Source organism: Egretta garzetta, unplaced genomic scaffold (assembly GCF_000687185.1).
Source record: "Egretta garzetta isolate BGI_Z169 unplaced genomic scaffold, ASM68718v1 scaffold138, whole genome shotgun sequence".
NCBI classification, from domain to species: Eukaryota; Metazoa; Chordata; class Aves; order Pelecaniformes; family Ardeidae; genus Egretta; species Egretta garzetta.
This window is the reverse complement of record NW_009260598.1, coordinates 1,433,947-1,451,235: the sequence shown is the minus strand read 5'-3', so window position 1 is coordinate 1,451,235 and position 17,289 is coordinate 1,433,947. Positions and strand designations below refer to the sequence as shown.

The 17,289-nt window shown below is 41.1% G+C and overlaps 2 protein-coding genes across 2 annotated transcripts in view; one reads left to right on the top strand and one right to left on the bottom strand.

Annotated features, from left to right (window-relative positions):
• Window positions 1-5,795, top strand: part of NR2E1 (nuclear receptor subfamily 2 group E member 1) — a 62,260-nt gene extending 56,465 nt beyond the window's left edge. The window contains exons 5-8 of the mRNA XM_035900311.1: window positions 3,058-3,154; window positions 3,540-3,689; window positions 3,960-4,065; window positions 5,633-5,795. Of these exons, the coding sequence (XP_035756204.1) occupies window positions 3,058-3,154; window positions 3,540-3,689; window positions 3,960-4,065; window positions 5,633-5,795 (516 nt within the window). The remainder of the gene's footprint in view (window positions 1-3,057; window positions 3,155-3,539; window positions 3,690-3,959; window positions 4,066-5,632) is intronic.
• Window positions 5,796-6,783: 988 nt separating this feature from the next.
• On the bottom strand, window positions 6,784-14,992 carry SNX3 (sorting nexin 3). Its single transcript, XM_035900304.1, has 3 exons — window positions 14,789-14,992; window positions 14,295-14,419; window positions 6,784-10,758 (listed from the first exon to the last, which is right to left on the bottom strand). The coding sequence occupies exons 1-3, from the start codon at window positions 14,975-14,977 to the stop codon at window positions 10,653-10,655; spliced, it is 420 nt and encodes a 139-aa protein (XP_035756197.1). The 5' UTR covers window positions 14,978-14,992; the 3' UTR covers window positions 6,784-10,652.
• Window positions 14,993-17,289: the final 2,297 nt, after the last annotated feature.

The following is a 17,289-nucleotide window of genomic DNA, read 5'->3' as shown; positions in this document are numbered from 1 at the left end:
GGAGCCTCAGCGCACGGAAAGAGGCTGGGTCCACCTCTAGACCAGTGATGTCCACAGGAGGGTCCTTAGGTGAAGGCTTTATTTGACATAATATGGATGCATTTCCCACAAGGTCATCTCTGTTACTGTGCGGAGGAGGGGGCAGCAGGATCTGGGGGCAAGGGGAGTCTCCGCTGCACGTGACCAAGCATGCCTCAAACAGCAAGCCCTGCTTATCTACCATAGATACTAGAGTGTTCCCCTTATTTTTAAATAACCTGCTGCCTCTTTCACTTTCGTATCAGGGACTAATGTTAGTGAATTACACATTAAAATCCCAGCCTTTCCTTAACATGGCCTGTACCTGCTGTCATTGCAGGCCAGCTTCCTCAAAACTCAGAGCTGCTCAGCTCTAAAGCTTTGACCTGGGCCTCTTTCCGCATGATTCCCCTGTCATGTTCAGGAGAGCTGGAGAAGAAATAACTCTGATTTTAATCACCTCATTTCATGAATAATCAGACAGTTGATTTTTATAATAGTGCCATTGCATTATTTAATTTGACCATGGCCCAGCTGTAAATGTCTGCATTTCTCTTTTTTTGTATCCCTGACATCTGCCCGAGGAGAGTCTAAAACCTTCTCCTGGATTTTGCTTTTGTTGTGCTTTTCCAAAAAGGCAAATGCCTTGTGATTCCAGGACTCTGTGACAGTTCCATCTTGAAGGCAAGGAAATAAGCAGAAACCAAATTTCTGACAAAACCCAAGTCTGAGGATTTCTGTGTCACTACCCTCAGTAGAACAGAGGCTGTGTCCCTTCCCCAGCTCCACAGAGGTAATCCCACCGTGGGTTGGAAGCCACACAACAAAGATGCCATGCTTCAAGTTCTGCGGGCCTGCACACCTGCCCAGCTTGTCCGAAAGACAGGTTGGCCCAATGGAGGCCACCAACAAAAGCTTGTACTAACAGGATGGGGCTGATTAAGAAGCAAAAACCAGTCCTTCAGAAAGCCTGGTATTTCTTGTTCCTTTGAAAAAGGAGGGCTGAGTATGACTTCAGCATGAATTATTTTAATTGGTGGTTTTACAGACTTATGCATAGGCATGAAGAAAGCTTCAGCTATTGGAATAGTCTCTTATTTCTGAAGTCTCCTGACTTTAAAAACTTAGTGGGAAAGAACATATGAAATTGATATCTCCCAGGAACCACCATTCATTACCATTGTATCTGCATGAATGAGTGACAAAAAAAGTTTTACAAAAGTAGATGAAAGGCTGGCGAATCATTTCCTATCTCATATAGAAACCTGCACAACCATCAGGCAGGATTATCCGGAGGAGGGGCTGGGTTCACAGGCAGCAGCAGTTAGGAGACTTATGAGCAGGTTCGGCTGCTCTCAGATCAGAGCTGAGGTGGGCACTGCACCCTAGAACCCCTTTCCTCTCTGTATTTCATACAATGGTCTGGGCGGCTTCCAGTACTGTAAAATCCAATGGAATTATTTCAAACAGTAACTATATGCAATTGGAGGCAGATATACTCTCCTGTCACGATTTCCTTAGCCAAGTTATATAGAAGTTCTGCAAAGCACATAGCACAAAAAGGCAGAAAATGGGCGTAAGCCTGCAGTGATAAGCTGAGAGCAGGGGCTCTGAGCGCTCTTCCTCCCATTCTGACCAGAACAGGGTGGTTTAAAACTCACAATACTGTTAAGAGGTAGCACACAGGTAAAGGATTCACTCTTGCTGCACGGTTTCTGTATCATCTATTACTTTCACATATCTGATTCCAAAGAAATGGTAATTCATTTGGTAAGATGTATTTTTTTACTTCGTTCTTCCCTTTGCAGAATCTTTATAGACTTAAAATACCCTTCTTCCTATTTTCCTAAGAAGCTAAGCTGCTGATACTTTCAGGGACCATAGCAATATTAACACTTGTGGTTTGCTTTTTTTTCTGCATGGGTTTTGGGCAATCCGTCTTCACTGCATGGAGCTACCAGATGATTCCTCCTGAGTCCACTTACAATTCTCACCCTTCCAAATCTCTCCTGTCCTGTTGAGAGACATGAGGGCCCAGCAATGTGTACACACCACAGCATATCCTTTAGGCCATGAACTTCAGCTGAACTGGGGGCTCTCCAAACCCCTCTTAAGAGCTGGTCTGGGCCAACAATCCATAGATGCCCTCAAGACTAAACATGTCTGTTTGGGCTTTGCCAGTCTGCATCACCGAGAGTCACGTCTCCTCTTCAGATGTACCACTGCCTCTCCACGGAAATCAAAGGCATTGCCTCCAAACAGAGGAAACCACATCCTCCATACAGCCCGGCAATGCACAAAAATCGCAGGCAACTAGCAATGCTGTCAGCTTAGGTGCTTGGACACTCAGTTCCCTGAAAGGAAACAGCTCTTAGTGCCTGGAATTTCTGAGGGATTTTAAGCAAAAAGCAGGAAAACAGGTGACACTGAGAAACTGTGTGTGTGTCCAGATGCTGTGTTTCAAAGAGCTAAAGCCTTGCTGAGTAAGGAAGGGGTTAAAGATACATATGCGCTCTAAAGCAGTGCTCCCTACCAAGTGATGTACGGTTGTCCAGGCTTTTTCTTCACAAATCCTGCCTTCCCAAGGGAATGGAGGGTAATCCCTAGAGAGCAATAGAGGGAAAGGAGGGTAATCCCTAGAGAGCAATAGGAGAGCACCTGCCTAACTTGTCCTGGGACAGCTATTTGTGCCAAAGGAGAGGAGGAGAGAGCCCACGCTGTGCTGAGAAACACAGGCGAGTGCTCATGTTGTAAGCAAGCTCTCCGGGGCGGGAGCTCTCACTCTCCTTTCTCCTCCTCCGTTTTGGTCCACAACATGGTGCACGGTGAGCCAACCCTTGGTGTTTTTCTACAACGCATGTAGACGTATTTCTAGACACCTTCTCAAAAAGCTAAGAGAAGAGCTAACGAATGCTGTGGGGAAAACACCATGACAGGCATTTAAAGTAGCTTTTAAAATAACAGACATTTACATATTTAAATTGTTTATAAATCTATAAATTATACACTATGTTATATTGTACATCTATTGTATGACAGCTGATGCTTTTGGAAGATGCTTGGAGAGAACTGTTTGTTCTAGGAATAGCACAATGGGCCATTCCAGTTGATGCTAACACTCTACTGGCTGTATCTGGTAAGAATTGCACAATTTAATGACTTTGTTACAAAAATTACCATAAAAATACATTACTGAAAAAAGAACAACATGTAAAGAATAACAAATTCCTACTGAACAATGGAGCATACCTGTCATTTATAAATCTATATTTAAATGCAAATAATGTTGTTTTGTTGTATTCATGACTGCTTGCATTGTCATTTAAATGCAAATTACTGTGTTTGTTATCATCCAAGAGAAGATTTTATATTAACTTTCATACAATATAGTCAGTTTACATGGAACCAGATAGACAAGTGTGACAATAGAGTGGATACTGATACAGAGGATTTTGTCAGAAATCAATATAAAATAAAGCAAATGCCTTTAATATTATTTATTTCATCTGTTTCTGTTTTAGGCATGAACGGTGACAATACAGATTCTCAGAAGCTGAATAAAATTATTTCAGAAATACAGGCTTTACAGGAGGTTGTGGCTAGATTTAGACAACTTCGGCTAGATGCTACCGAATTTGCCTGTCTCAAATGCATTGTCACTTTTAAAGCTGGTAAGCGGAAAGAATCTCATGCTCGTCTGTTCTGGTAACTATGAGGTTGCTACTTTAAAGCAAAAATGATGTTTTGAACCAGACATAGCATCACATCATCCGACAGGTTTCCTGGTATTGAATTCTAGTAGTCGGTGTTGCATTCTGAAAGGCTGACAGTGGAGTGCTGGGGAACTAATGGGAGCGTTTAATTTCCATTGATAGCACTAGCTGAACCCTTTTTGTCCCACCCAAGAGTCAAGCTGAACTAGTAACTGATTTGCTTTCCAGTGCCTACACACAGTGGTTCCGAACTGAGGAGTTTCCGAAACGCTGCCGCCATAGCAGCCCTTCAAGACGAAGCCCAGCTCACTCTGAACAGCTACATCCATACCAGGTGATCAGTGCCTTCTCTCAATGCTTCTTGTGGGCATAGGGGTAAAATCATGCTCCTGCTGTAGCGAAGGTGACATTTCCACTGACTGAAATGGGGACCAGGCTGTTACAGCAAGCATACATTGGCTGTCAGCCTGCTGGGATTTGGCATTTCCTGATGAAATGTGGAACGTGGGATTCATTCAGACAAACTGGAAAGCGGTAGAAGGAGAGGTCTTCCTCCGGGAAGTGATACCTGCCGTGGAACACTCTGCATTTCAGAAGGCTACATTTTCCTCTACATTTTATTCAGTTAAATACTGCTCATAGTGATGCTCAAAAGAACAGCAGTACGAGCGCTTTTCACCCACAATCTCCAATACACTTCCCTATGACGTTTCCCCTTTTCTGAAGCACTTCTATTTAGTCTAAAGGGAACGGCCTGCCCTGGGGGTGGGAGCAAAATTGCAAATACCATCCAGTTATGGCTAGTTCAGAGCAAAAAGAGTAACCACTGCATAGCAACCTCTTCCTGTTCTACGGAAGGCCTGTCCCACAGAGATTGCTCCCTGGAGACTCTGAGTGAGCCAGGGCCTGTGGAACAGAGAAGCCAGGGAGCAATGGTTTTACATGGCCGTGGTTTCCACTCCAGGCATGGCGACTTTTCCTTTGCATTTCTGCATCGCTGGAAATATTTAGCTACTGGGCTAAACAGTACCCATTGTAAAAGATATCCTTTTACTAGGAAAAAAGCCCAGTCCCCTGGCAGGACTGTCACATTGACTCCAATGGGGTTAGGGCTTTCAGCTTGCATTTCCTCCTCAGGCTTGAATTTAACCTTCCTGCCAGCGTTAGAGCAGAGTCAGCCCTTTGATCCCAGTGGAGTCGCCCTCAGCAGGATGCAAGGGAGGGCAGACTGGAGAACCAGAATGTTTCTCCAAATGACCGAACTCCTTCTTTTAGGGAGACCACTGTAAGCAGAGGTTTGAGAATCACTGATGTAAATTCAGCTAGAATACACATCCTATGTTGTGTTGGATTCAAAAGCTGGGAGAAAGAATGGAAAATATCCCATTACACAAATACATTACCTGGGGATAAAACACAGCTTCTTTAATGAAAAAAAACACCCCAACTTTCTAAATGTCAATTGGTATTCAGTGTATAAGGCAACCAAAAGGGGGCAAAATGATTACCATGACAATCCAGCTAGGTTTAAATTGCACTTTAAATGACAGGGCATTTATTATAGGTCAAGCTCTTCCCTGAACTGCATCAAGAACATAGTTGTTGTCTGAGGGACAAGTCCGAGCAGATCCTGTCTCTGTATTGCTCCTGCTCTGAGGGAATAAACAAAGGAGCTAATCAAAACTCAGAGACATTGGCATAGGCCAATGTCTGCTAACCTCCATTAGGAGAGTTTTCCTTCGGGTCAACCTTCTTGCTCACTTGAGTACAAAGCACAGGGGTTTAGCACAGGTAGCACCTGTCTGTACAATTTTCTGAATACTGGTCTTTTCTGCAAAGTAAAAGATTTTCTTTGGAAAAATATCAAAAAACTTCAACAGGTTTTTCTGTCTGTCTCCCAGGTATCCCACGCAACCCTGTCGTTTTGGAAAACTTCTATTGCTTTTACCAGCTTTACGTTCCATTAGTCCATCTACAATAGAAGAAGTGTTTTTCAAAAAGACCATTGGGAATGTACCAATTACAAGACTGCTCTCAGATATGTACAAATCCAGTGACATATAAATGACCTTAAAATAAACAATCAGGATGGACAGTTTGAGAAGAACTTTTATCTATGGAGAATAAGCCTCAACTAACAAAATCTACAGGAAGCATAAGCCTGGGAATGTTTAGCCTTTAAACCCATTGACAAAAAATACCCCAGTAGATATGATTCTGCTGCTCTGAACAGAGTGATTTAGATCATGGAGAGAATGCTTTGTTCTACAAAAAAAGTGAAAGTGGTTGGAATTTGGCTGCTATTCCTGTTACTACAGGATGGAGGCAATTCAGATGCCAGTCATAGTTAACAAAGACTCTGCTATTCTCTCATTTAACTGGCAGATCTGAGACAAAATGTGAAAGAAGGTACTTTGGTTTGTTCCGTATTTGGAACCGGGTGACCAAACTTGGCTTCTGTTGTAACATTGAGATGTGGCGGCCTTCAGAACTGTTTTAAAAGTAGCCTATGTCGGGAAAATGTTTTTAATATGATAGGCAACATTTAAGACCAGGTTACCAAAACATTGCTTCTGCTATAATACATCATGAAGTGGCCTTCAGAACTGATTAAAAAGTAGCTTATGACGGCAGCTCCATTCTTCCTCCAAAATGAACTGGTGATCTTTGATGCGGACGTCACCACAATTTGTTCGGTTAACATCTCAAAGACAGAAGAGCTTTATACACTTCCTCCCCAACCTTCCCTCCTCCTTCGTCCACACACACAGACACACATTCACATGCACACCTGAAAAGATACAATCAAGAAAGGAAGACTGAAACAGCAAAACCAAATACAAGGGAGATGACCACTTCAGTGACCTGCTGGCTGTCCCGTTGGCACAGTGCTGAAACCAAAGGCAATGGTGGCCAAACTCTTTGTCAATGAGATGTGCAGAGAAATGAAATGACTATAAAAAACAAAACAAAACCAACAGAAGGAATTTTATTTCAAAGAAGTAAAGGTTGTTGACTGATACAATGCTAACAATTTCCAAAAGTCTCCAATGCCTTTTTAGAAAACTCCAGGTTCTAATTTTGAAGCCTTGTTCGCCTACACCCTCTCACACACAAAAACGTTATAAGCTGCTTATTTGATGTATGAAAAATGTAGAAAAAACATTTAAAGATAGCTGCTGTACTTTTCAAAATTTGATTTGTTATTAGGAACTAGCACTGAGAAAAATCAGCACTTGGACTATCATAGAATGAGTAAAACTTTTCCTGTACAAAGTGGATTAACTGATTTGTGAAGTTAAAAAGTTGTACTCATTGTATTTACAAAGAATAAAAATATATTGAATTTAAATTACTTTCCACCATTCTTTTAATGCTTGTCCTTCTATTTCTGGATTAGTTTCTTCCACTGTACCCTACTTACCAGGGAACAGAAATATTCTCCACTAAAATGGATTGCCTTGGATGCTGTGGAGTCTCTGTCATCAGAAGTTTTAAAGAACAGGTTAGACAAACATCTAAGGAATAGCTTAGGTGATCCTGCCTTGGGGCAAAGGGACTTTGAGGTCCAGCATAGAGCTGTTTTCTGTAACTCAAATATATACCTGCTGCAAGGTTTCCTTCTCTAGGAGCTGGCACAGAGCTTTTTCTAAGACACAACACTAAACAGATCAGAGGTCAAACCTTGGGTAAGTCTTCTGTTTCACTTTATTACAATTTTTAATATCAGTGAATTGTGCAGCTAACAAAGGGTGATGAGTACAAAAACACTGCTTCAATTAAAAAGATTCTGAGGTTTTATTAAGGTGTCCGATTGTGTAATCACACCAAAGAAAGAGGTAAGCAACTCCCAATGCACAGGAACAAGTTGGCAATGGGCGAAAGGAAATATAACAGATTGTTCATACGGCAATGAGTGACCGAAGAGTCATGCACACTAAAATGACAGGTGGAAATGTACAGTGTATATCAACGGCTCATTGGTTTTCAGTGTCAAAGAATACAGATCACAAGTGAAATCCTAGCTCCATTGACTCCAAGCACAAAAATCTCACGCGTTTCAGAGGTCAAAATTTTTACACACACCCCTTCCGTTTGTGCAGTTTGCTAGGTCTCACATTGTGCCCTATCCAAGACAGCCAGACCATGAAGTATACAAGACCATTCTTTTAATGAGTCGGGTGAGACAAAGCATGGACTACAGGACTTTGAAACATTTTATATACAAACTACCATGGAGCACCTGAGAACGCATTTACCACAGGGCATAGCACATTCTTAGAAAGAAACCAACAAACACTGTATAAAGCATTCTTATTGCACCTGTCATAACCTTAAACCGTTTTCTGCTCTCTACACTAAGAAGAGCTGGACAGGGCAGAAAATCAGTTGTGGCTCTCCACTCTGCAACAATTCAGTTTATGAGCTAAAGAAATTGAACTCACTACTGTGCAGAACCCACAACAGGACACTCATTTCAATTAGATTCGTGCTGCTACCCTGGACCTGCATCCATGCTGCAAGGCAACCGCACTCTGCAGCGTGCTGCAGCCCCAGTCCCTACACCACCCAGGCCAGGGGACACAACAGAGTGTACTGGCTTTCTCCCAGTTGCAAAGCAGGCAGGGCAAGGGGTGCATGCTCGCATCTCATCCTCTTACCCACAGGACCCAGCCCAGCTGCAGAGCAGGCTCACAAGCTGGGAACAACGCCCAGATCCCTGTGGTTCAGGCACAGCTGATCTCAGGCCATGTCTTCCTCCCAGCACTGCAGGTTGTACAGAAGCAGAATCAGTTAATGCTATGCTAGAATTAAGGTCTCTAGTTAGCCCTGAAGAACTGAAGGCCAGGTGAAATCCCAGACATACTATCAACTTCAGAGGTTAACACTGCAAAGTCCTCACTTTAGAAATAGGTATACTTTGACATCAGGCATGCAGCTTTTCCCTCTTCAGCTTAATTCTTTTCATCTGCAACAGATGATATAGATTGTGCCACCATCTTTTAGGGATAAGATGAGGCATTTACTCAGATTTCTGAAAGAAGCTTCTCTCAGAAAAGAACATTTGAGAAAAGAAAAAAACCACTTTACTACGCATCTAAACCTAAATAGTTAAACTTCATCTACATTTAGCCCTTTCCCCATTTCCAAGAGTAACTCAACTTCTAAGTGTGATTCAACAAGCACAGGGACTTTTAGAATTGATTTTACATTATCAAACTTCTTGAAAAGGTAGACTGTGTTGAAAAGCTGGACAGCTCTGGGCTGCAAGTGGGCTCTGGTAGTTTTGGTCCTTCGTTTCATGAAGAGGACGGTCTTTGTAAGTATGAGGGGGAAAGAGCAGTTATTTGAGCATCTAACTATTTGGTGTAGCTAGTCACTAGTACCACATATAATCCAGTCAGCCACCACCATTTTGTCAGTTCAATCTTTTACATCCAGATTTCCATAAATGAAGTTAATAGTCTTAGTTAAAATAAACTAGTAACATTGCCAGTAAGTTTGTAGAATGTTCTCAACAGCGATAAAGAATATTGTAAGAAGGAAAAAGCAGCAGAGCCAAGCCTAAGCCAACAAGTACTCTTACAAAATAGCACAAACTACTGGATCAGATTGCTACTAGAATGTTCTTGAATCTGTTTTCAAGACCATCTGGATAGGTAACTCCCACATCACAGCTGGGAGGGAAACTAAGGAAAACTAAGGAAACTTCTCCAGCCATAGAAGCATCTAGTGAGAAAGACCAGCAGTGTTGCTTGTGAACTGCAGTTCAGGCATCAGCCACCTGCATTTCACCAGTGGTCATAGAAGCACAATGCTACAGCTTCCCCTTCCTTTAATATTCAGAGAAGTGGCCTATGACCACATCTTATAGCAGGCTTTTATGACTTCATGTTCCTAATTGTATTTGTAGTGCAGAGCTACTTTAACCTAGGACTGAAGTTATATATTACAGGTTATATCAACGTTCCTTTCTCTGTAGAATGGTATAATTTTCACTTCCTAGTTGAAGCTAGATCAATGCTTCTCATGCCAAGTGGAATGGTACTTTTCCCAAACATACTGAAGCCACAGAGCTGTTGACTGCCTACCATGAATGGGGTTCCAGCTTTGGCTCCACAACACAGGAACAGCCTTCAATACCTTTGTATGTTCTTTAACACTTGAACAGTGATTGCCAGCATCTAAGGATATTTAGTGCTGGCTGTTAGTAACATAAGACTATGCTGCAGAAGAGCATCACAGCAAGGCTGAAACACCAGTTCACTTAGTATAGTCAAGTTCCTGCTTCTCAGAAAGCCTGAGATAACCCACAGTCAAGGTCAAGAGTGACAAAACATTCGAAGTGCATTTTCACTTTTATTTCAAAACTTTAGACAAGTTACTTTAGTATATAAATTTGATTTTTTTTTCCCCTCTTACAGAATATAAAGATAATTCCCTCATTACTTCGGTATAAAGTGTTTTACAAGCTTGAAGACAATTGCATAAGTGTTTCTCACACAGGGTATCAGAGAGAAAGCAGTCTTTCTACAGAAGTTCAGACAGATGACTACCTCAGAAACAGCATAGCAGTTTAGTCAAATACAAGTGAACACGTGACACTACAACTGTGCAAGTTCAAGTAAGGCCAAGTCAGTAAACATTGTTAAGTCATTGCAAATAAGAGTGGAAAAGTTTGTGAGACATTGCAAGGGGTGGATGGTCTCAGTGTAATACTCTTAAATCAAGGAGTCAGAGAGATTTAGCTAGAAGACAAGTGAGTTCTTTAATGCTATAAAGCATATGCAAAGACCAAGCAGTGTACTGATGTTAGTGGAGACTTCGTGCCTGTTTATCCTCAGCATGCTAAGACAAACTACAACCTCTTAAAACCAAGCATAAGAACCACTAATGTTTGAGAAAAGATGTTTTCAGAACTCAAGTATGTCTTATTTTGGATGGTGTGTAGTTTTTGTCTATTACTTCATCTTGCAAGAACATGTGAAGACAGCGCTCATTCTGTGCCAGTGGGTGGCCCGCAACCCTGGAGAAGAAAACACAAGCATTAGTGCTAACAAATCAAGTCTATCTCCAGTTCGCCAGCAGAGCAAGGTTTTGTACCAATAACCTATGCTTCTGCACTTAGGCATAGATCCCACTTCCAGTTCACTGTTGATGGCTAGGATGATGTCTGGCAGAAATATCTGTCATGCTTCCCCACATGACGTTAGTCCATAGGAACCTTGAGCTACCTCTGATCATTTAGAAGCATGTTATGTCATCATCTGTCATCTGCAATTGAGGGCACTATCAAAGTGCTTATCCTAGCATTAGAAAATCTAGAGTTAACCAAGCCAAGCAGATTTTAACAGGTCTTGATGCCTTTGACACAGGACACCTTTCTAAAGGCAGCTTAACCCCTCAGTTCTCAGTCTATTCCATAGCAGTTAGCCCAGGCAGAGTTAAAGACTTACTCCACCAGGGGGTGTGTGAAGGTCTTCTGAAGGCTCTGACACTGTTTAGAGCAGTGACTTACCACGGTCACTATTCCTACCACATACAAGCAGCACTGATGCACAGCCAGAGGATACAGGCCATTCTATTAATTGCAGATGTCTTTAGATATGAAACACAGGAGACTGAGCTTGTCTGCTCTAGAAGAGACAAGCACTTCTACTGTAGATTTAGTTCTGTTCCACATATAGACTGAGCCACCATCTTTTTAACAGTAAAAGAGATAAAGTTGAATGAGAAGACACTCCTAAGTCTGGAAGAAAACCACGAGGTATTGCATTTAAACCCTTAAATAACATGCAGCCTTCTGTGTAGGTAAAAATCCAAGAGAATCAGAATCCCTAGAAGCTGATCACTTACAGATATGAAAACAAAGCAGTTTGGTTTGAAAAAAGTTACGTTCAGTTTGGTTAAGACAGGCTCCTTCCTTTAAGAGAGAACGCCCCCCCCCCCCCCCCTCCTCCTGAGGACAGCTTGTGTCAGCCTTATGGCCTCCATATCTGTCAAAACATTTCTACTCTAAATGGAAATTATCTAGTTGAGCACATGCAATGCATAGTCAACTCTAGTGGCTCAGCATCAGTATTTCCAAGCACTTTTGTGCATCTTCTCCAAGTGTATCTATTAGTGCTTATGTCACTGCAGGACAGATGCACTTGTCACTGCTCTTGTCACTGAAGGTGTCCTTTAATGAAGAAGCTGAGCTCTCCTATTCAGCATTGATAGATTATTTAAAGTGCCATCATAAAACCTATTGATCTTGCCAGGTTCTAGTAAATGGGCAGCAGTCTCAAGCACTAGCTCACAAGGAAGATGGTCTGGAATAACTAGTTTCTTACTCCCATCAGACTGAAGTTGCTAGCCTTGAACTTCAAGGGAAAGATACCCAGGAGAAGCTAACGAGGCAGCAGCCATATCCTTTCTCCCTTTCAGGAAGGCTTGCAAATTGGTGGCTGAATTGCAAGGCTAGGTTTGACCTTGCAGATTCAGCTCTTCGTTTCACCTGGATACCTCACTCTGCACTGGCTTTTCCTCAGTATTCTTCTCTAAGGTGACCCTTGCATAGAGCAGCTGCTACTTCAAAAATTTTCATGTATCCCAAAGTCATGTTGCAACACTCATCTGCTTGAACCTAGCTACCCCTGTGAATGTCAAAGTAAATAGTATTGATAGTGGTGCCAGCAAGCTGGCCCAAGAGAGCTGACTCAGGTAAGCTGTACTGCAGTGATTTAGTCCCTCTCAATTTTACACCTAGAGGGACAAAGCTTCTCACCATTCTGGATATCAAGAATTGGCATTGGTACATCAAGCTCTTTTTTGGATCCAGCGATACCCGTTATCTGATGGACTCTAGTTCTAGGAATGAAGACCAGCTTTGAGAATGCAGTAATGGGACCATATTATGCAAATTAACTTCAGGACTAATTTCACTAGTACCCAGAGTACTTGGTAGAAGTCTTAAAGCTTCTACATGGTTCAAAACTTTCATTACTAATACTTGCTTGATGAGTTGGTCATGCCATTAGAATAAATTGATGAGGTTGAATAGCTAGGAGTTCTGCCTGAAGAATCTTGTTCCAGCTGTAATCAAGTCTGCCACTACATCAGTATCTACATTAATAGCCTGCTTTTATGTTTCAAAGGAGGAAAAATTGACCAAGAAGTTTTACACTTCCACAAGATCAATGTATTACTTGTTGTAGGACCGAACAAGTGATCCCAATAAACTGGCCACTCCATTTCTGTCAGCTATATTGAGTTTTTCAGAGATTCCAGTTAAGACGACTGTTTCACTATCAGCTGCTTCAGAACATAAACAGCCCTCTTCCCCCACATATTGCTAGATTCAGCATACAAAACTTTCAGTAAGTGCAATTCCTCCACATTTAATGTAATGTAGAGTCCCAAGCCTGCATGGATAAAAGTTGTACTCTACAGTCATCACTGTCTGTATTGTAAAGCCTTAAAAAAATTAAAACACATTCCATTTTACTATAAGCACATCTGCCTTCCTGCAATGTAAATGCAAAACTAGATGCCTTGGAAATTCATTCTACTTGTCTTTGAACAGAGGAAAGAGCATTCTGGAGCTTTTTACCTGCTTAGAATGATTAGTAATACCTTTGAACTGAGCTAACAAGCAACTATGCAAAGAAAAACAAGATATTTCATACGGTCACACTTAGCTTACTTGCACAAGACAGTTTTAGTGAACTAGTCACTTGCCACTCCAAGCCACATGCCTGAACTAACAATAAGTGATGAGCAGATGAAATTCTGGCTTAACTCAGACACCCTCTATCCCTGTTAAACAGCATTACTGTTGAAAAAGAATAAAGTGCTCATGGAACTGACAAGCTTGAACTTTTAAAGGGAGCAGTCCCAAATCCAGTTGGTCTGAACAATGTTGGCTCTAGAAACCAGAAGAGCTGGTTAACTGACAGGATTCCTTCATACCCACTGTTAAACAGATTAAAGAAGCTCATCTGGTCACTATATGGAGAGCGGTTAGTAGTGTCAGATGATAGAAAAAAAAAATCATAATACTTTGTTACTATAATTTCTGCTCACCCTTTGAAAGGCAGTGACAAAACCCAAAGTGTCTATTTCAAACTATATATGTGCATACCTCAGGTAGTGTTTTTACATTTCAGGAAGATTCTTTTGATGATTAAAGAAAATATGCATCATTACACAAACTGATAATACCTCACATCTGCAATCAAAGTAAACTGCTGTAAGCCCATTGTAAGCTCCATTGTTCACCCAATGGAGGATACCTTTTCAGAAATGAAAAAGTAGAACTATTTTGAATGCTATAATTTTAGTAGTAATTTGCATAAATTAACAACACTACTAACATTAATTTCAGCTGTTCAGGTAAACATTAAGATATCCAAACTAAACACTGGATGAGCAATGGTAGTATGTCCTACTGCGAGACTACATATAAGTTGTTACTCTGAACCTAGTGCAGCTACCATAGTTAGAGGATTAGCAGCTTTAATTCAATTTTCTGGAGCAGAGTTCTGGGTTTGACTCCAGATAACTAGACCCAACACTTACTTGTTTATGAATTGTTCAAGAGCCTGCTTCCTTTCCTCTATAAAGGAATCATCAAATATGCCATCATCTCCTCGGAAGGGGAGCTGACGAAGAAGAGCTTTTCCTGGTAGAGGTGGTACCACAACCTGAAAGATTCAGGAAAAAAAAAGTGTCCTTAAGTGCAGCCTGTAAGTTTATACACCTCCTGTGACATCTCTTCCTCCTAAAGGACTCAACTCAATCACATGCCTAGTGAAATGATAAAACATGACCAGAGAAAAACAGTATCTGCTATAGAGGCAAGTTGAATTCACATAGTTCAACTCTGAACTAACTCAAAACCATTAAACAGTCTGCAACATTGTACAGCTGAGGTTTGCTGAAAGACAGTGCTTTAGTTCTGGACGTTTTCAGCCACAATATCTGCTCTATATGCTTTATAACATGGTAACATTTCAGCATCGCTACTACTTGTATGTCTATGAAGACTTGTATTTACCTTTCATTTTACCCACCTTGCTTTCTCTTTCTAGTTCATTCCTTAGCCATTCAAAGTCACTGTATCTTCTTCTGACTGTAGATTCTTTCAATTTGAAGATAGGTAGATTTGTCTGAAAACAAGAACGTAAGCTATTGATTAGAAAAATCACAAGTTTGATAAGCAGAAGCAAGAAACAAGTTGTTACATTAAAAATTATTTCCATTTCAGCAACAGCATTGAGAAACACTCAAGATACAGAGCTTTATCTGTATTTCTGTAAGCTACATGAGTAAGCTGTGCCTCAAACTGCTTAACTGCGGGTCTCATTTATATGGCATTCTAATCACTGGTATTTTGCCACCATATCACCTAGCAGAATAGCATATTTGCTGGTCACTTGAGGAGATGTTCCTAAGGTTGTGCAAGCATCTTCTATTCTTACTGTCTCAGGAGCTGGATTCCCAATGCCAATATCTGTACAAAATTGGCAGGGGAAGAAGAAGGGGAAGAAAGTCCAGATGCAACACAACATTCAGTGCTGATGGGATCAGAGTGTTTTTCTACAAACCAGTCAAACCAAGAAGAGCTTGATGAGGCAGAACTTTCCTAAGCAAGGCTAGGAGTCGGCACCCAACTCTTGACACCTTTGAAAGAGGCATCAAATAGGAGCTGGGCTATAATGCTGCACAAGACCATGTTAAATACATGAGCACTTTGATAGGTCTCCTTACACTAATTTGTGTAAGAGTCTGTATTACTTCTATTCATTCTTGGGGTGCAGGGTTATCCCATTGTTGTAATCCAACTTGCATGTTACTTTAAGAGTAGACATTGAGAGAGGTCTCTCTAATGACATCCCCAGAATGGAAAGCTCCAAGATCACAATTTGAAGCTTAAATGTCATTGAGAGGGCAAACTGGCTAGTGTTAAAAGTGTGTTTGTCGGAGTTAAGACCTACTAAAAGCAAGACCAAGAGTCTGTAATTGCCATACATAACCAGCACTAACAGAACAAAGCTTACTGTTGTCAGACTGTGTATTCACCGTCTTAGACATCTTGAAAGATGACTCTTGAAAAGTACCCTAGGAAGCTGATGTTCACATGGGACTAGTTATCCCCAGTTTTCCTGTTGGCAGAAGCACAGCAGTCATTCTCAACTAGTGCATTCTGTTTTTTATTGGCTTAATTTAAGTTGTAAGCTATCTCACTCAGCTTCTGGTCCCAGTTTGAGTACGGTATCATTTGTAGGCTGTTATGCTTAACCTATCATTGAGCAATACTTCTGGCTGCTCAGACCAGATTTAATTGCAGAGATACTTTCCTGCACTAGGCAGGGCTCTGACTACAGGCCATTGTATTACTGCCAGCCAATAACGAGGTTTTGGCTGTCACCGTTCAAAAATACTTGAGAAGTTGGTTGTGTACTTTCATATTATGCTATTTAGGCCATAATTTACAGACAATAAAGTACAGAATAGTATATTGTTATGAAATCTCCTACTGCTAAATGTTTAAAAGTACTCAAGCTCTACTTCCCAGGTAAGACTTGTTGATTGTACTAGTGACTAATAATAAAATTGCACTTAAGACTATTATGTCAGAAGTCAGGCTTTATAAATAAACACTCTCATCTTGAGGCTAAGAATACTCTACTCAAGAGTGAATAAAGCTAGGATCCCCAGATTGCATGACAGAGATTCCCAGAAGTGAAGTACTGGATTATTTTTCTCTGATTTCAGCTATTGGCTTTTTAACCAAGTTCAGCCTTCCACATTACAACATCAACTCTTTGTCAGTGTCTCTGGTAGAAAGTCTATTACAATATTTAACATATAGGCTCTCACCTGCAGAAAATATTCCATTCTTCTCTCAAGTTACTTACAAGAGGGATTAGAACTGAATAAAAGCAGCTAAAACAATGAGTTCCCAGGTCTTCAGGAACTCTTTTCATGCTTCTGGGCATGAAGTCTATAAAGTTAATCCCCAAACAACATATCAGGCTTACAGGTACAATGTGGGGGTAGAAGTGCCAACTGAGCTCATTTTACCTTCTACATTCCCTTTTCAACTTTTGACACGCTAGCCCAGCTAGCAAGTTGGAGGAAATGACAGTTAGAGTACTTGTTTTCCCTTCAAGTTGAAAAATCTTCTCCGATTTTCATCATAAGCACTGGAAGTGTTCAAACTAAAGTATATGCTAGAAGGCTCTCATTAACTTAAGTGGCTTACGAGTCACACTACATGCTAAAGGAAAGTGTCTCCCTGTCCTTGGGTCTGGATATGAATTAGAGCTATCTGTTGACATCAAATTCTAAGCCTCATGTTCCTTAAAACCCAGAAACTGCAGCAATTCTCCTTCCTTCAGAAATTAGTACTGATAGAGCCACATTCTTCAGGTATGCAGCTGCTAGAAAGGATCCATTTAAAAAAACCACAACGGTTTGAGTCCTCTTTTATACTGCTTAACCCATTTACATATTAGGTCCCTATTTTAATTCAGCATATATTCACACCTGAAGTTACTGTATGTGCCTT